Source organism: Microcaecilia unicolor, chromosome 8 (assembly GCF_901765095.1).
Source record: "Microcaecilia unicolor chromosome 8, aMicUni1.1, whole genome shotgun sequence".
Classification (NCBI taxonomy): domain Eukaryota; kingdom Metazoa; phylum Chordata; class Amphibia; order Gymnophiona; family Siphonopidae; genus Microcaecilia; species Microcaecilia unicolor.
Window position 1 is genome coordinate 206425511 of NC_044038.1, and position 13876 is coordinate 206439386.

At 40.3% G+C, this 13876-nt stretch overlaps 1 protein-coding gene across 1 annotated transcript in view; it reads right to left on the bottom strand.

Annotated features, from left to right (window-relative positions):
• Nucleotides 1–10099: 10099 nt before the first annotated feature.
• EDN3 (endothelin 3) overlaps nucleotides 10100–13876 on the bottom strand; it is an 80183-nt gene continuing 76406 nt past the window's right edge. The window contains exon 4 of the mRNA XM_030213298.1: nucleotides 10100–12275. Within this exon, the coding sequence (XP_030069158.1) occupies nucleotides 12260–12275 (16 nt within the window). The 3' untranslated portion in view covers nucleotides 10100–12259. The remainder of the gene's footprint in view (nucleotides 12276–13876) is intronic.

Consider the following 13876-nt stretch of genomic DNA (forward strand, 5'->3'; position numbering starts at 1 on the left):
GTGTGGATAATACCATCTTGGAAGCCTAGCTCAGATGTATGCCACATCTTTACAAATGTGGAAAGATGAGCAAACAACAGCCAGCATGGTTAAAATATGAAGTGAAAGACGTTATTAGAGCCAAAAGAACATCCTTCAAAGAATGGAAAAAGAACCCGAATGAAGAAAATAAGAAGCAACATAAGCATAGGCAAGTTAGATGCAAAGCACTGATAAAGAAGGCTAAAAAAGAATATGAAGAGAAACTTGTAGGAATATGTGAAAGACAAGTGCTGCATGCATTAACTGTCAACAATTCTATGAGCTATGATGTCATTGGATATAGTGTAATGTCTTGTGGGTGTGTCTGAGTCACTCTAGTTGCTCTGTGAGTGAGTCAGTCTGTGTCAGCATAAGATGGTGTTAGCAATCTCTCTTCAAGCTGTATGATAACCAACTGACAGAATTTTGTATTCAGTAGTTTTACCATGTCTACTGCAAGTATGATGTAAATAGTTATCTGAAGAAACTGTAAGTAAACATCATTTTTGTTTGGAAGTTAAAGAAGAGAGAGTAATTGAATCTTTTTTTTATTCAAGAGTCTGTGAGAGAGAGAGAGAGAGAGAACAAAAAAATGAGAGTTAACACTTCTAAAGCTCTGCTGCGTATGGGCTAAATCTGCTGAAGTAAAAGTCTATTTTTTTCATTTCTCCCCATCATATTGGGTTATGGGCCCAGACCACTAAAATAAAAAAAAATAAAAAACATTAAGAAATTTTTTTTTATCTCTCCACACAAAAGACAAGATGGCAGCTGCACCATTACTATGTTCTCTCAAAGTGCCCCAACTGAATGAATATAACTATATTCAGTGGGAGATGAGATTTAAATGTATTATTGAAGCAAAGAAGCTAAATATATGTTTGGATCAAGTAAGAAATGCTGACAATTTTGAAGAATGGAATACTGCAGACTGTTATGTCAGAAGTATGCTATATGAAGCTCTGACAGAGAAACAGGCAATACTGATTGATGGAACAGACACCTCAAAAGAAATATTGCAAAAATTGAAAACCATGTATGGTACTTCATATACAAAACAACAGCCTATATGGTTATCAGAAATAATTCAATTGAAGTTGAATGACAAGAAAAAATGTAATGATCATATAACACATTTAATGTCATTATTTAAGAAGCTAGAATTATCGGGTATACCTATCTGCGATGCTTTAAAGAGAGCTTTTATGTTTACATCTCTGTCTAAAAGTTTTGAAGTATTCAGGACAGTGAATGAAGCAATTGAGGGACAATCTTTTGAACAAGCTGTCTCTAAGCTTAGACAAGAATGTATTATAACAGAGGAGATCTGTTCACCAAGAGAGATTAACCAGAATGAAACATTTTTCTCAGTGATGCATAGTAGGAGGCGGAGCTATAATGAAAAAAGCCTGCCCAGAAACAAGCTGATTTGCTATTCATGTGGTAAAGCGGGACATGTATCAAAATACTGTAACAAGAAAAACCACACCCCTTCTAGCTCATTTAAGCCACTTGAGAATAAGCATGGTCAAAGAAAAAATAATGACCATGACAACAGTAAGAATAAGAGCTGTATAATGACAGAAAAATCTTTTAATATAATGAAGAACACTTCAGATAAAAATAGTTGGATATTAGATTCTGGCAGCACAAAACATATAACCAATAATAAAGAATTTTTCACAGATATGAGACCAGAAGATGGTAGTCTTCACACAGCAAATGCTGGCTCAACAATGATCAAAGCAAAAGGAGATGGACATTTAAAATGCATCGTATCAGATGGAGTCAAAAAAACTCTTGTAAAAGATGTCTTATATGTTCCACGAGCAGTTTGTAATATGCTCAGTGTATCAGCATTAGACAAGAAAGGTTTTTCAATTCATTTTGAAAATAGTAAATGTACAATTTCTGATGGTAATGAAATTTATGCTGAAGGTTATATGAATAACAATGTCTATAAGTTAAACATTACAGGTGAATCTTCACATCTTATAAAAACAAAGAAGAATACAGAATGAAATCTTGAGACCTGGCATCGTCGAATGGGACACAGAGATCCAAAGGTGATCTTGGAGCTGCAAAGTAAGCAACTTGCAACAGGCAGAAAAATAAGTGCCAGTAATGGTAAGATGGAAAAATGCATAGATTGTATTACTCAAAAGGGGGTAAGACCCTCATTTCCATCATATAAAGGAAAAAGAAGTAGTAAAATACTAGACTTGATACATAGTGACTTATGTGGACCATTTAATATTCCATCACTAGGGAATAACAAATATGCATTAATATTTGTGGATGATTTCTCTAGATACTGTATGGCCTATCTATTAAAAGAAAAGAATCAAGTTGCTGATATGTTAAAGAAGTTTGTAGCCTTGGTAAGCAATAAATTTGATAAAAAACCAAAGATTCTACAGACTGACAACGGTGGTGAGTTTACTTCACATACCATACAAACATTTCTAGAACAAGAAGGTATTCAGCACATAAAGACAGTTGCATATACACCAGAACAAAATTCTGTAGCTGAAAGAAAGTTCAGATCGCTTGTAGAAATTACAAGATGTATGCTATCTGATAGTAATCTTCCAAAGAGATTATGGGGAGAAGCAATTCTCACAGCAGTATACCTACAGAACAGACTACCTACAAAAGGGACTGATCGCACCCCACATGAAATGTGGCATAGTAAAAAGCCAAATCTGTCACATATAAGAATATTTGGAAGTACAGCATATGCTCATGTGCCGAAACAGAAGAGACATAAGCTGGATTCCACAACAGAAAAAGGAATTCTAGTGGGCTATGATTCAGGACACAAAGGTTATAGAATTCTGAATCTAAACACTGGATTTGTTGGTGTAAAACACATCACATATTTTGATGAAAATAAAAAAATTGATAAAGACTGGAAAATTCCAAATGAACCTTATCATCCAGAATATGAAAAGAAACCAATAATCAATATCCCGGTGATTATAAACACTAACATACCAGAATTGTCTGATAATAATTTTTCTGATTCTAATGAGGAACAGGAAAATGAAATAGATACAGAAAGTGTTTATACTGAAGACAGTACCACTGATGAAGGGGAAATGAGTGGAGATAAAATTTCGATCTCAGATGACACGGAGAGGTCAGACCAACAAAATGTCAGACGCTCATCCAGAGAAAATCGAGGTAATCCACCCCAAAGACTATCTTATTTAACAACTTCTGATGATGCACAAGAACCTTTAACTTGGGATGAAATTGATCAAATGTCTGAAAAAGAAGCAGAAGAATGGAAAAAAGCTGCACAAGATGAAATCGACGCGTTGCATAAAAACAAAACATGGAACTTAACTGAATTACCCCATGGCAAAAAGGCCATAGGATGCAAGTGGGTATTTAAGTTGAAAAGAAATGCACAAGGACAAGTAGAAAGATATAAAAAGCCAGACTGGTAGCAAAAGGTTATCTTCAAAAATATGGTGAAGATTATGATGAAGTATTTGCACCAGTAGTGAAACACACAACAATCAGAACTCTCCTAAGCATAGCTGCATCAAAGAAAATGCAAGTGAAACACATAGATGTTAAAACAGCATTTCTTCATGGAGATATATCTGAAGACTTGTATATGAAACAACCAGAAGGTTTCATAGATACAAATAACAGTCATTTAGTGTGTAAACTGAACAAAGGTTTATATGGTTTAAAGCAAAGTGCAAAATGCTGGAATGAGAAAATGCATGAAATGTTAACTGATTTAGATTTTAAGCAAGGAGAAGCAGATAAATGCTTGTATACTAGACAAAAGGAAGGTCATTGTGTGTACATTTTAGCATTTGTAGATGTTTTGCTTATAGCAAGTGAAAGTGAAAAAGAGTATAAAGACATTGTAAAGTGTTTAAATCAGAATGTTGAAATAACTGAACTTGGAAATGTGTCATACTATTTAGGTATGAATATTGAAAAACAGAAAGATGGTTCTTATTTAATAAGTCAGAAACAGTAGGTTCACCTATGACCACAGATTTTCAGAGGGATGAAACTGAAAGGGAACCATTACCAGATAACATTCTATACAGATCTGCAATAGGAAAACTTTTGTATCTAACTACCACTTACAGAGTTGATATAGCTAATGCTGTAGGAATTTTAAGTAGAAGAGTGAACAAGCCTACTAAGACTGACTGGACTGCTGTAAAAAGAGTGGTAAGATATTTGAAAGGTACAATTGACTGTAAATTGGTGATTCCGGTAAATAGTAATCAGAAATTGATTTGTTACTGTGATTCTGATTGGGCTGGAGATCATTCAGATTACAAATCCACAAGTGGGTATGTGTTTATGTATGGAAAAACATCTATTTCATGGGCAAGTCATAAACAAACCATTGTAAGTTTATCATCCACAGAAGCAGAATATGTTGCTGTGTCTGAAGCATGTCGTGAACTAATGTGGATAGAAAAACTGTGTATAGATTTTGGTATAGAACAGCAGAGACCGATACAGATTTTTGAAGACAATCAAAGCTGTATAAGGTTGTCAATAAATGACAGGGTACAGTCTAGAACAAAACATATTGCAACAAAATTCCATAATGTCAGAGAATTGTCAAGGCAAGGAGTAATAAGTTTGCAATATAAACAAACTGACCAAATGATTGCTGATATCTTGACGAAACCGCTAGCTGTAAGAAATTTTGAAAATCTACGAGAAAAGCTAGGACTGTATGTATATAAATAAATATATAAGAATTGAATTGTTGGACAATAATGCATGTGAAGGGGTATGTAGGAATATGTGAAAGACAAGTGCTGCATGCATTAACTGTTAACAATTCTATGAGCTATGATGTCATTGGATATAGTGTAATGTCTTGTGGGTGTGTCTGAGTCACTCTAGTTGCTCTGTGAGTGAGTCAGTCTGTGTCAGCATAAGATGGTGTTAGCAATCTCTCTTCAAGCTGTATGATAACCAACTGACAGAATTTTGTATTCAGTAGTTTTACCATGTCTACTGCAAGTATGATGTAAATAGTTATCTGAAGAAACTGTAAGTAAACATCATTTTTGTTTGGAAGTTAAAGAAGAGAGAGTAATTGAATCTTTTTTTTATTCAAGAGTCTGTGAGAGAGAGAGAGAGAGAACAAAAAAATGGGAGTTACCACTTCTAAAGCTGTGCTGCGTATGGGCTAAATCTGCTGAAGTAAAAGTCTATTTTTTTCATTTCTCCCCATCAAAACTTGCCACAGAGGCAAAAACTAACAGTAACAACTTTTTCACATACATCAGAAGCAGAAAGACTGTGAGGGAATCAATGGGACCGTTTTCATGAAGGAGCAAAAGTGGTACTCAGGGAGGACAGGGCCAAAATAGAGACTGAATGAATTCTTTGCTTCGGTCTTTACAGAAGATGATGTAAGAGATCTACCTGTCCCAGAAATGACTTTCAAGGGTGATGATGCAGAAGAACTGAAAGAAATCACAATAAACCTTGAAGATGTACTGAGCCAAATCAACTAATTAAAGAGTAGTATAGCACCAGGAAGAAGTGACCTCACAGCCCTGAACGGGAGACTAAAGTTGGAGCTCCCGAGATACGAGCTATAATCACTTGTATATCAGGCCATAATTTCATCATCTGACCTTGTCTGCTTCATACTGTGCAGTTTTGGAGATAGACTGATGTTGCAGAAGGTTAGAGCAACTGAGTCTAAAGACATAAGTGAGCCATAGATCGATTAAGGCCATGTTCCACCATGTGTCTCCTGTGCGTGCCTCCACCTCTGATTCTGATTCTTCTTTATCAGCAGGGGAGCAGTCCAAAGCTGACATCTTGCTTCTAAAAGGGCGTGAATTCTGACATTACATGGGAGAACTTTGCAAAGATCTAAAAAGATGAGAAGTGATATATTGGATGGCTTTTCATGACAATCATGAGAAAATTACAAGTCATATGGAAGAGTTACAGCTAAAGTTAGATGACATGGCCGAGCATGCCTGCCAGAAGATACTGTTCTGCCTGCTCTTCTTGCAATGGGTGGTTTCTGACTGGAAACAGTTTGGGGGGGGGGTTATCAGGGGGGTCTGCTGGAGCTGCCTTGGTACTCTTTCCCCCACCACCACCACCAAGGCATAGGGGTCTGTGATCCCGATGTCTTCAGTAGGAATGGCTTCACTGTTTGAATATGCCCCTTTCTCTCCTGCTGCAGGTTCTGTGGAACAGGAGCATTCTCAGCCCCCATCAGAGGTTGAGCCATCCTCTCTCTCACCCACACCATCTTCCATCTAGGGGGTCCTGATGGGGCCCCTATCTCCTTTTTGGTTCCTAAGCTTAACCCAGATTGTTAATCAGGCTCTGCAGGCAGAGGCTGGCCCCTCAACCAGCAGTGGCGCATCATGCCAGGGACCAAGTGCCTTGGGAGGACTACTAGGTGGCTTCTGAGGCTCTGGATGGTCTTTTGGACCCCACAGTCCCCCTTGGTTTCAGATTCTGAGAGAGGAGGAAGAAGAGTGGTCCCATGTGATTCGCCTCTCCCAACTAGAGGAGCTCTCTCATTCCTTTGATGGAGTTATGGAGTCCCTTGATTTCCCCAGAACTCCTGTTGCTGACCCTTCTGAAGGGGACCCTCTCTTGGAGCGATTGGTGAGGCCACTGAAGCATTTCCCACTCCTCATGGTCCTCTCATGCATGATGTTATCGAAGTGGGAGTCTCCAGATGGGGCTCTCGGGGGCCAGGGCCCTAGACCACCTGTATACTATTGCCTCTGAGGAGGTGGAAAAGTATTGGTCATACCCTAAGGTGGATGCACTGGTCACGGCTATCACAAAGAAGACCACCGTTCCCGTCCAAGGGGATTCGGTCCTCTGAGAGCTCCACGAGAAGCATGTGGAATAGTGGTTTAGGCTGGGGTTCACCTCTGAAGCCTCTGGTGTCCAAGCCACCATCAATGGAGAATACGGAGCTTGGGCTACCCTGCATTGGTTGCAGCAGATGCCAGAGTCCCTGGAGGTCTCTCAGCTGGAGTCATGCGCAGCCTTCCTTGTGAATGTCGTTTACTATTTGGTGAATCTTTCCTCCCAGTCCGTGGCAGCCTCTGTTATTGGTCACCACTTGGTGGTGAGCCTGGCTTTTGTGGAGTTCCTCCCCCTGATTTGGGGAATGGCATCCTAAGTAATGGTGGACAGTGCTACTGCATTAGCCTACATCAGCAAGCAAGGCAGCACCATGAGCCAGGCTGTGGCATTAGAAGCAGCAAGCCTCTGCTATTGGGTGGAGGGACATCTGCAAGCCCTCTTGGCGGTCCATACTGTGGGCAAGGACAATGTCCAGATAGACTTTTTCAGCCAATTCCTTGTTGGATTCAGGGGAATGGGAGCTGAGGTGACTGCATTCCAGCTTATTCTGGACTGTTGGGGGCCTCCAGTGTTCGACCTGTTGGCTACATGCTCCAATACCAAAGCAGAGCATTTCATCAGCTGCAGGAGTGAGGCAGCCACTCAGGGGATAGATGCCTTCATCCAGCCATGGCCTGCAGAGGAGCCCTCCCTGTATGTCTTCCCTCAGTGGCCTCTAATAGACCAGCTCTTGCACAGGATTGTGCAGCATACTCATTTAATTCTTCTGGTGGCTTCAGATTGGCTCCATTGTCCATGGTATGCGGACCTGGTACAGCTGTTGGTGGACAAACTGCTCCCACTACCCAAGGGTCGTGGTCTTCCACATCAATGTCTGGTACAAATGGAAGGTCCAGATCCCTTTTGTCTTAACAGTTTGGCCTTTTAAAGAGGCATTTAGCGCGATACATGCCATTGTCTTTAGCTTGTTTAGGTCACGTAAGTCTTCCACACCTTTGGCTTATGTGAAGGTCTGGAAAGCACAGATCCCTGATAGTCTAGGTTTCATGCAGCAGGGCCTGGATCAGGATCTGGCACTGAGCTCCTTAAATGTCCAGATGGCTGGTCTTTCTAGTTTTCAGAGCAGGGTGAGGGGCCTCTCTCTGGCAGCACATGGGAAGGTAGCATATTTGCGCACTCTGCTGTGACCCTTCTTTCCCTTGTGGGACCTGAATATGGTTTTCTATGCCCTTTCTAGGGATCCTTTTGAGCCTTTGCAGTCAGCCTCCATTAAAGACCTCACATTCCAGACTGTTTTCTTTGTTGCAACTGCCTCCACTCAGAGGGTCTTGAAGCTGCAGGCCCTGTTTTGTCAGACCCCGTACCTCTCCTTTTCAGAGGACCTGGTGCCAAGTCGCACCATGCCTTCCTTTCTTAAGACAAGGGTTCTCAACTCATTCCTCGGGACACACCTAGCCAGTCAGGTTTCAGTATATCCATAATATGCACAAGATAAATTTATATACACTACCTCCATTATATGCATATCTATCTTATGAATGTTCATTGTGGGTATCCTGAAAACTTGACTGGCTGAAACCCCCTGCCCTAAGGTGATTTCTTAACTCCATATGAACTAGGTGGTCTATTTTGCCTCCTTTGTAGAAGAGGGCTGTGATCCTTCGGCTCAGAGACTGCACAAACTGAATGTCTGGTGGACATTACTGCATTACTTGGAGAAGATGAATGACTTGTCTTTCTAATCATCTCTTTGTCCTTTTCCACGGCCCTCAGAAGGATCAGGGTACATCCAAGGCCTTGATTGCAAGGTGAATCAAGGAATCTATTGAGACTGCCTACATTTGTAAGAATCGTCAGGTGCCTCCAGGGTTCAGAGCTTACTTGATGCAAGCCCAATCATGGAGACTTTTTAAGGCGGCAAAATGGCCTTCACTCCATTCTTTTGTGGTGCATTATGGGTTGGACTTGCTGGCCAGGGCCCATTCAGACTTTGGAAGAGCAGTCATTAGGAGACTGCTTTGTCTTCCCCGGCCAGTAGTTGTGCTTGACTACATCCCAGTTGTTCAGAACAATATGGCCAGATAATTTCACCTTCCTTGTTATGTTTTACCTGATAAATTTACTTTCCTTTAGCCAGATATACCATTCTGAAATCTGCCCATGGAATACTAAGGCCCAGGGCATTCTGGTCTTTCCCTTACAGTTTGAAGGAGAGAAAAAAATCTGACAATTGGTTGCATATGCAGGATAGAGAGTACTACTGCTGTGGTGTCTATATTCACTTGATGATCATTGCAGCTGCAGTGGTTGATGGGGCACAGGGGACCTTCTACTGCTTTGGCAGATATATTGGAGTTTTCCACTGAGCACTAGCACGTTATACCATTGAGTTCACAGGAAAAGATCAGTTTTCTCTACCTCTATCTGCTCGTAGGAAGGGATAACACCCACTTGTTCAGAATGGCACAGCCAACTAAAGGAAAGGAAATTATCAGGTAAGACATAATTTCACCATAGTGTGCAGTCAGGATAGCAGTTGGCACTAGAAACCAATATTTGTGCTAATCAAACATATAAACGGTGAGTGACCGAACTCACTCGCAAATGCGCAGTAAAGACCCTCTCTGTCCCGCCCCCGCATCAATACGTGATGATGGGGGCAGGACAGAGAGGGTCTCTACTGCGCAAGGGGAGGGACGAAACCGCCGTCGCTACCGCTTCCCCCCCCCCAAGGTCGCCGCCACCACTCCCCCCACCCGGAGTCGCCACCGCCACCCACCCTCCACCCGGGCCGGGCTCTCGCTCCGCTATAGAAACAGCGTCAACGCAGCACACAGCTCAGCTGAGCTGCCGTCGGCCTTCCTTCCCTGCCTGTGTCCCGCCCTCACCCACGAGGGCGGGACACAGGCAGAGAAGAAGGACGGCAGCTCATCTGAGCTGTGTGCTGCGTTCCCGCGCTGTTTCAATAGCGAAGCGAGGGCCCGGCCCGGGTGGATGGGTGGCGGCAACTCCGGGGGGGGGGGGCCATAGTGGTGACCTCGGAGGGGGCCGTAGCGGTGTCCTCGGAGGGGCAGCGGCGAGCTTGGTGGCGGAGGGGCCTTGCAACGGTGAGAAGGGGCCTTTCAAACCACCCCCCCATCCTATACTAGCCCGTTTTTACGGGTTCAACGGCTAGTATTAAGGATAAGAGATAGCAATCATTATCCTCAAAAAAAAACTTTCAATACTTTCTATAGAGCTAAAATATATTTTAAGTCATATATTCAGAATAATGTATTTATTACATTATATTCTACCAAGCAGCAATGCACATCAGGGTGTACTTTAAAGCCTGACCTTATAATATATTCTAGGATACACAATTAAACAGTGATTATTTTCTTTTTAAGATTAAAAACACTTTACTCTGCAGCAAAGGCCATTGTCGGGCAATGAAAAGCCCCTGGTCCCAAATATTATTTACATTGTGATAACAGGCTATGAAAGACACCTGACATACAGTCTCAAGATGCTTTCTAACAAATCAAAATACTTGATTTTTCTCAAACAGTTTCTACATTTGTGTTAAGTCATAGGTACCTGCTTATATTTTTTTTTGTTTATGGGTATAAGATCAAGTTAAAAGTTCTACATTTCTGTCCTCTGGTCTCCTTTTCCAAAGTGATTGTCTTCCCTGCTGAAATTATTCTGGCTTTAGGAGAGGAATTCTCTACTGGGTGCCTTTTCTGAGATCAGAATTAGTTATTGTCATCCATTAAAATCCACATCTGTCTTCTGAAAATTAGGCCCCAGACGTTCAATTTTGTGCGCTCAGCAGTTTCGCCTCTTCAAAAAGCGCACCAGATAAAATATAATTTACACATATAAAGAACTCACAGTTTTGGCTGGTTGCAGTGTAAAAACAAAGATACATTTAAAGAGAAAGCTTTCTACAAGATCTCAAAACAGGAATAAAAAAATTGGGTAATGCCACAAGTCATTCTTTTTCTGTTTTATATCAATATCATTCATGAATAAATGTACACAATTTACAAGTGTTCGTGATCTCAATTGCTAATGAGCCTTCAAGGAATAAGTTGCACAAGCTGAGATGTGAGCCTTCGCTGCTAATGCTGAAAGATTTATTACACAGATGGTTGTTATCCTGAAGTTTGTTCCACCCTCTGAAACATGAAGACCGCCACCAAAGTTCTTTGTATGATTTCATTCAAGTTTTCAGAAGTGTCATTTAGAAATATTTCTAGATTGAATACTGTTCCTATGATACCCCAAGACACAATCAGTTCTTTGGATTATAGAACCTGGAGTTTTCTTCTGCAATTAACTCTTTGCATTCTGCTCTGGCTAAAAGTTTGAGGGGTTACATGAGTAGGAAAAAAAACAGCACAGAGTAGGCGGCTTCTGAGGACAAAACTAGCAAATTTGTTGATGCGTAAGCATGTGAAAGCAAGAGTCTACTTTATCCGCTGCATTCAACGAAGCGGACTCTTGGCCTCGAAAGCTTATGCCTCTTAAATCTGTTTGTATGGTGCCAGCAGCCTGTGTCATTCTACAGTGGAGCCAAGCTCCTTATCTCCAATGCAAGGCCTAAAAAATTACCCTTTCGTAATGTTCTGATATCTGTGCTTCATTTTGGATCAGATTCGCTAAAAAAGTGAAACTCTTAGTTCATCTGGCCATTTATGACATCAGTAATAGTTGCTGACCATAATTTAATTTTGCACAAATTATGCTGAAACCTACCCATATGGCTATTCTGAGAGTGAGCAGTGTTGGTGTTCAGTAGACTGTATATAGCGTAACCATGATAAGCCTTATAGGCCTGGCTAAGATGGCACCATAGAGTCCCTTGGTGAGCATGCTACTATTCATCTATCATTTATTGTCAGTTCTAGTAATTCAGCCTTCTGACACTAATTCTTTGAAAATAAAGGCCTGCTTAGAATAAGTTGATAAAATGTCACACAAGTATTATGCATTAAGTAGATCAGGAGGCATGACCTAGTATCCAAAATATATTCTTATGAATTAGTGAAATCTCAGTTCACCTTTCAGTTGAGAGTAATAGGGTCCATCTTTTGTAGGATTTCTGTTTGCTAAAAGCCTGGTCTCTCACTTGTGTCTTTTGACAAGATTGTCTCTTTTTTTTCCCATCAAAACATGGAAATTAGCATCTGTCCGCTATGCTGTCCAAGATTAAAAGGTAAGAGCCTTTTGGTATGATGCAAAGTTCTTCATACAGGTTCTTATGCCCTCACATTAGAATTAATGCAGAACAAAGTGCAACAATGGCTGAATGATCCATCAGTCCACCCACTAGAAGCCATTTTCTCCTTCACAATAGTCTCCACTTGCTCAGGTGCTTGCATCTTAGACAGATCAATTAATGAACTTTCAACCTACAAAAGAAAAAACAGTGTTTAACCTTCTCTGCCAGCATTACAGCATATTTGTAATAAACTGTTCTCCCTAAGACCATCTTTCTAAATGGCAGATAGGGGAGGGGGGAATTAGAAGATGACCTCTAGAATTTTGTATTTTTTTCATTCATTTCAATAAAATGGTCGTAATACATAATGAAATGCAAGCTCAATTCCCCCATCCTCCTTCCTGACACATGGTCCAACATGGACTAACATTGACTTAAAACATATAATAAAATAAATAGCATAATTTGGTGTTTTTACTCCCCTTTGCAATGTGCATCATTCTCTCTCTCTCTCTCTCTCTCTCTCTCTCTGCTTTAATCTTTATTATTATTAACAGGCACTGATTTGTACAGCTGAATGCAATTAATTTTATATTTATGTATCCTACCTCACAGACCTTTTAGAAAAGGCATAATCACTGGCATCCTGGGCATGACTTGCAACTGAAAACAGATCGTAGAAAGTTTTTTTTTCCACATAGCACATAATTAAGCTGTGGAATCTATTGTCGGAGGATGTGGTCATAGCAGGGTTCAAAAAGGTTTGGACAAGTTCTTAGAAAAAGAGGCCATTAAAAAATAAATTAACCAGGTGAACTTGAGAGCCATTGTTCATCACTACAAATTAACTAGGGAAAATAAATTTATTTTATGGGATCTGCTGGGAACTCATGACCTGGACTAGCAGGACATTTGGTTTGATGGACCTTGTTCTGACTCAGCATGGACTGTAAGTCAAAGTGCCAGGTCTTCCCCCTATCAGTAATCAAAATGTATTATCAAATGTAATCTTTTTACTGTCTCATACCTCGCGGCAGTAGGGTTAGTGAAATCCAGTGGCTCTGCCTGATACTGTGTTTATTTGACTTGTATTGTTTCTCTGTGACCCTTCCACTGAATCTCATTTACAACAGGTAAAAGATAAATTTAGCAAGGAATTACTTCATTTCATCAAGATATTCTATCCTTCTTTTATATATTACGTCAATACAAAGAGAACACATTCAAAAAATATACAAACCAACAGCAAGTATCACTGTAACATCCTAAGGGATTGACACAAACAATGCAAGTAGTACTCCCACATTGACTTTTGTGTTTTATATAGAACATCTAAATTTCCCTTTCACCCACTTACAACCCAAACAACCATATCTGAATGAAAAGACAACTAGCATATCAATCACGCACTCATCATGCTCACATCCCCATCCTATTCCTCCCCCAACTCCGTCAGTCTTCTGGTATCTGGAAATCAGGAGAATTCAGAATGTCGCTGCCAAAGAAGGGCATATTGTCATTCTACCTCTTTCTATCTGGCATATTATTTTAGTTTAATAATTTGATGTACTATCTTTCATTACATGTATACATATATAAAATTGTATGTAGTCACAAGGAACAGAGGAAAAAAGGAATATAGGACAAAGAGCATACAAATTACAGTCTAGCTCTGACTTAAATAATATTTTATTAGATAATAGCACACAGGAAAGGAGGTAAGATGATAGTCAAAATTTGAATGTCCACCCTCCAAAGGGGTCATGGATTTGATATATTGCCTTTCTGTGG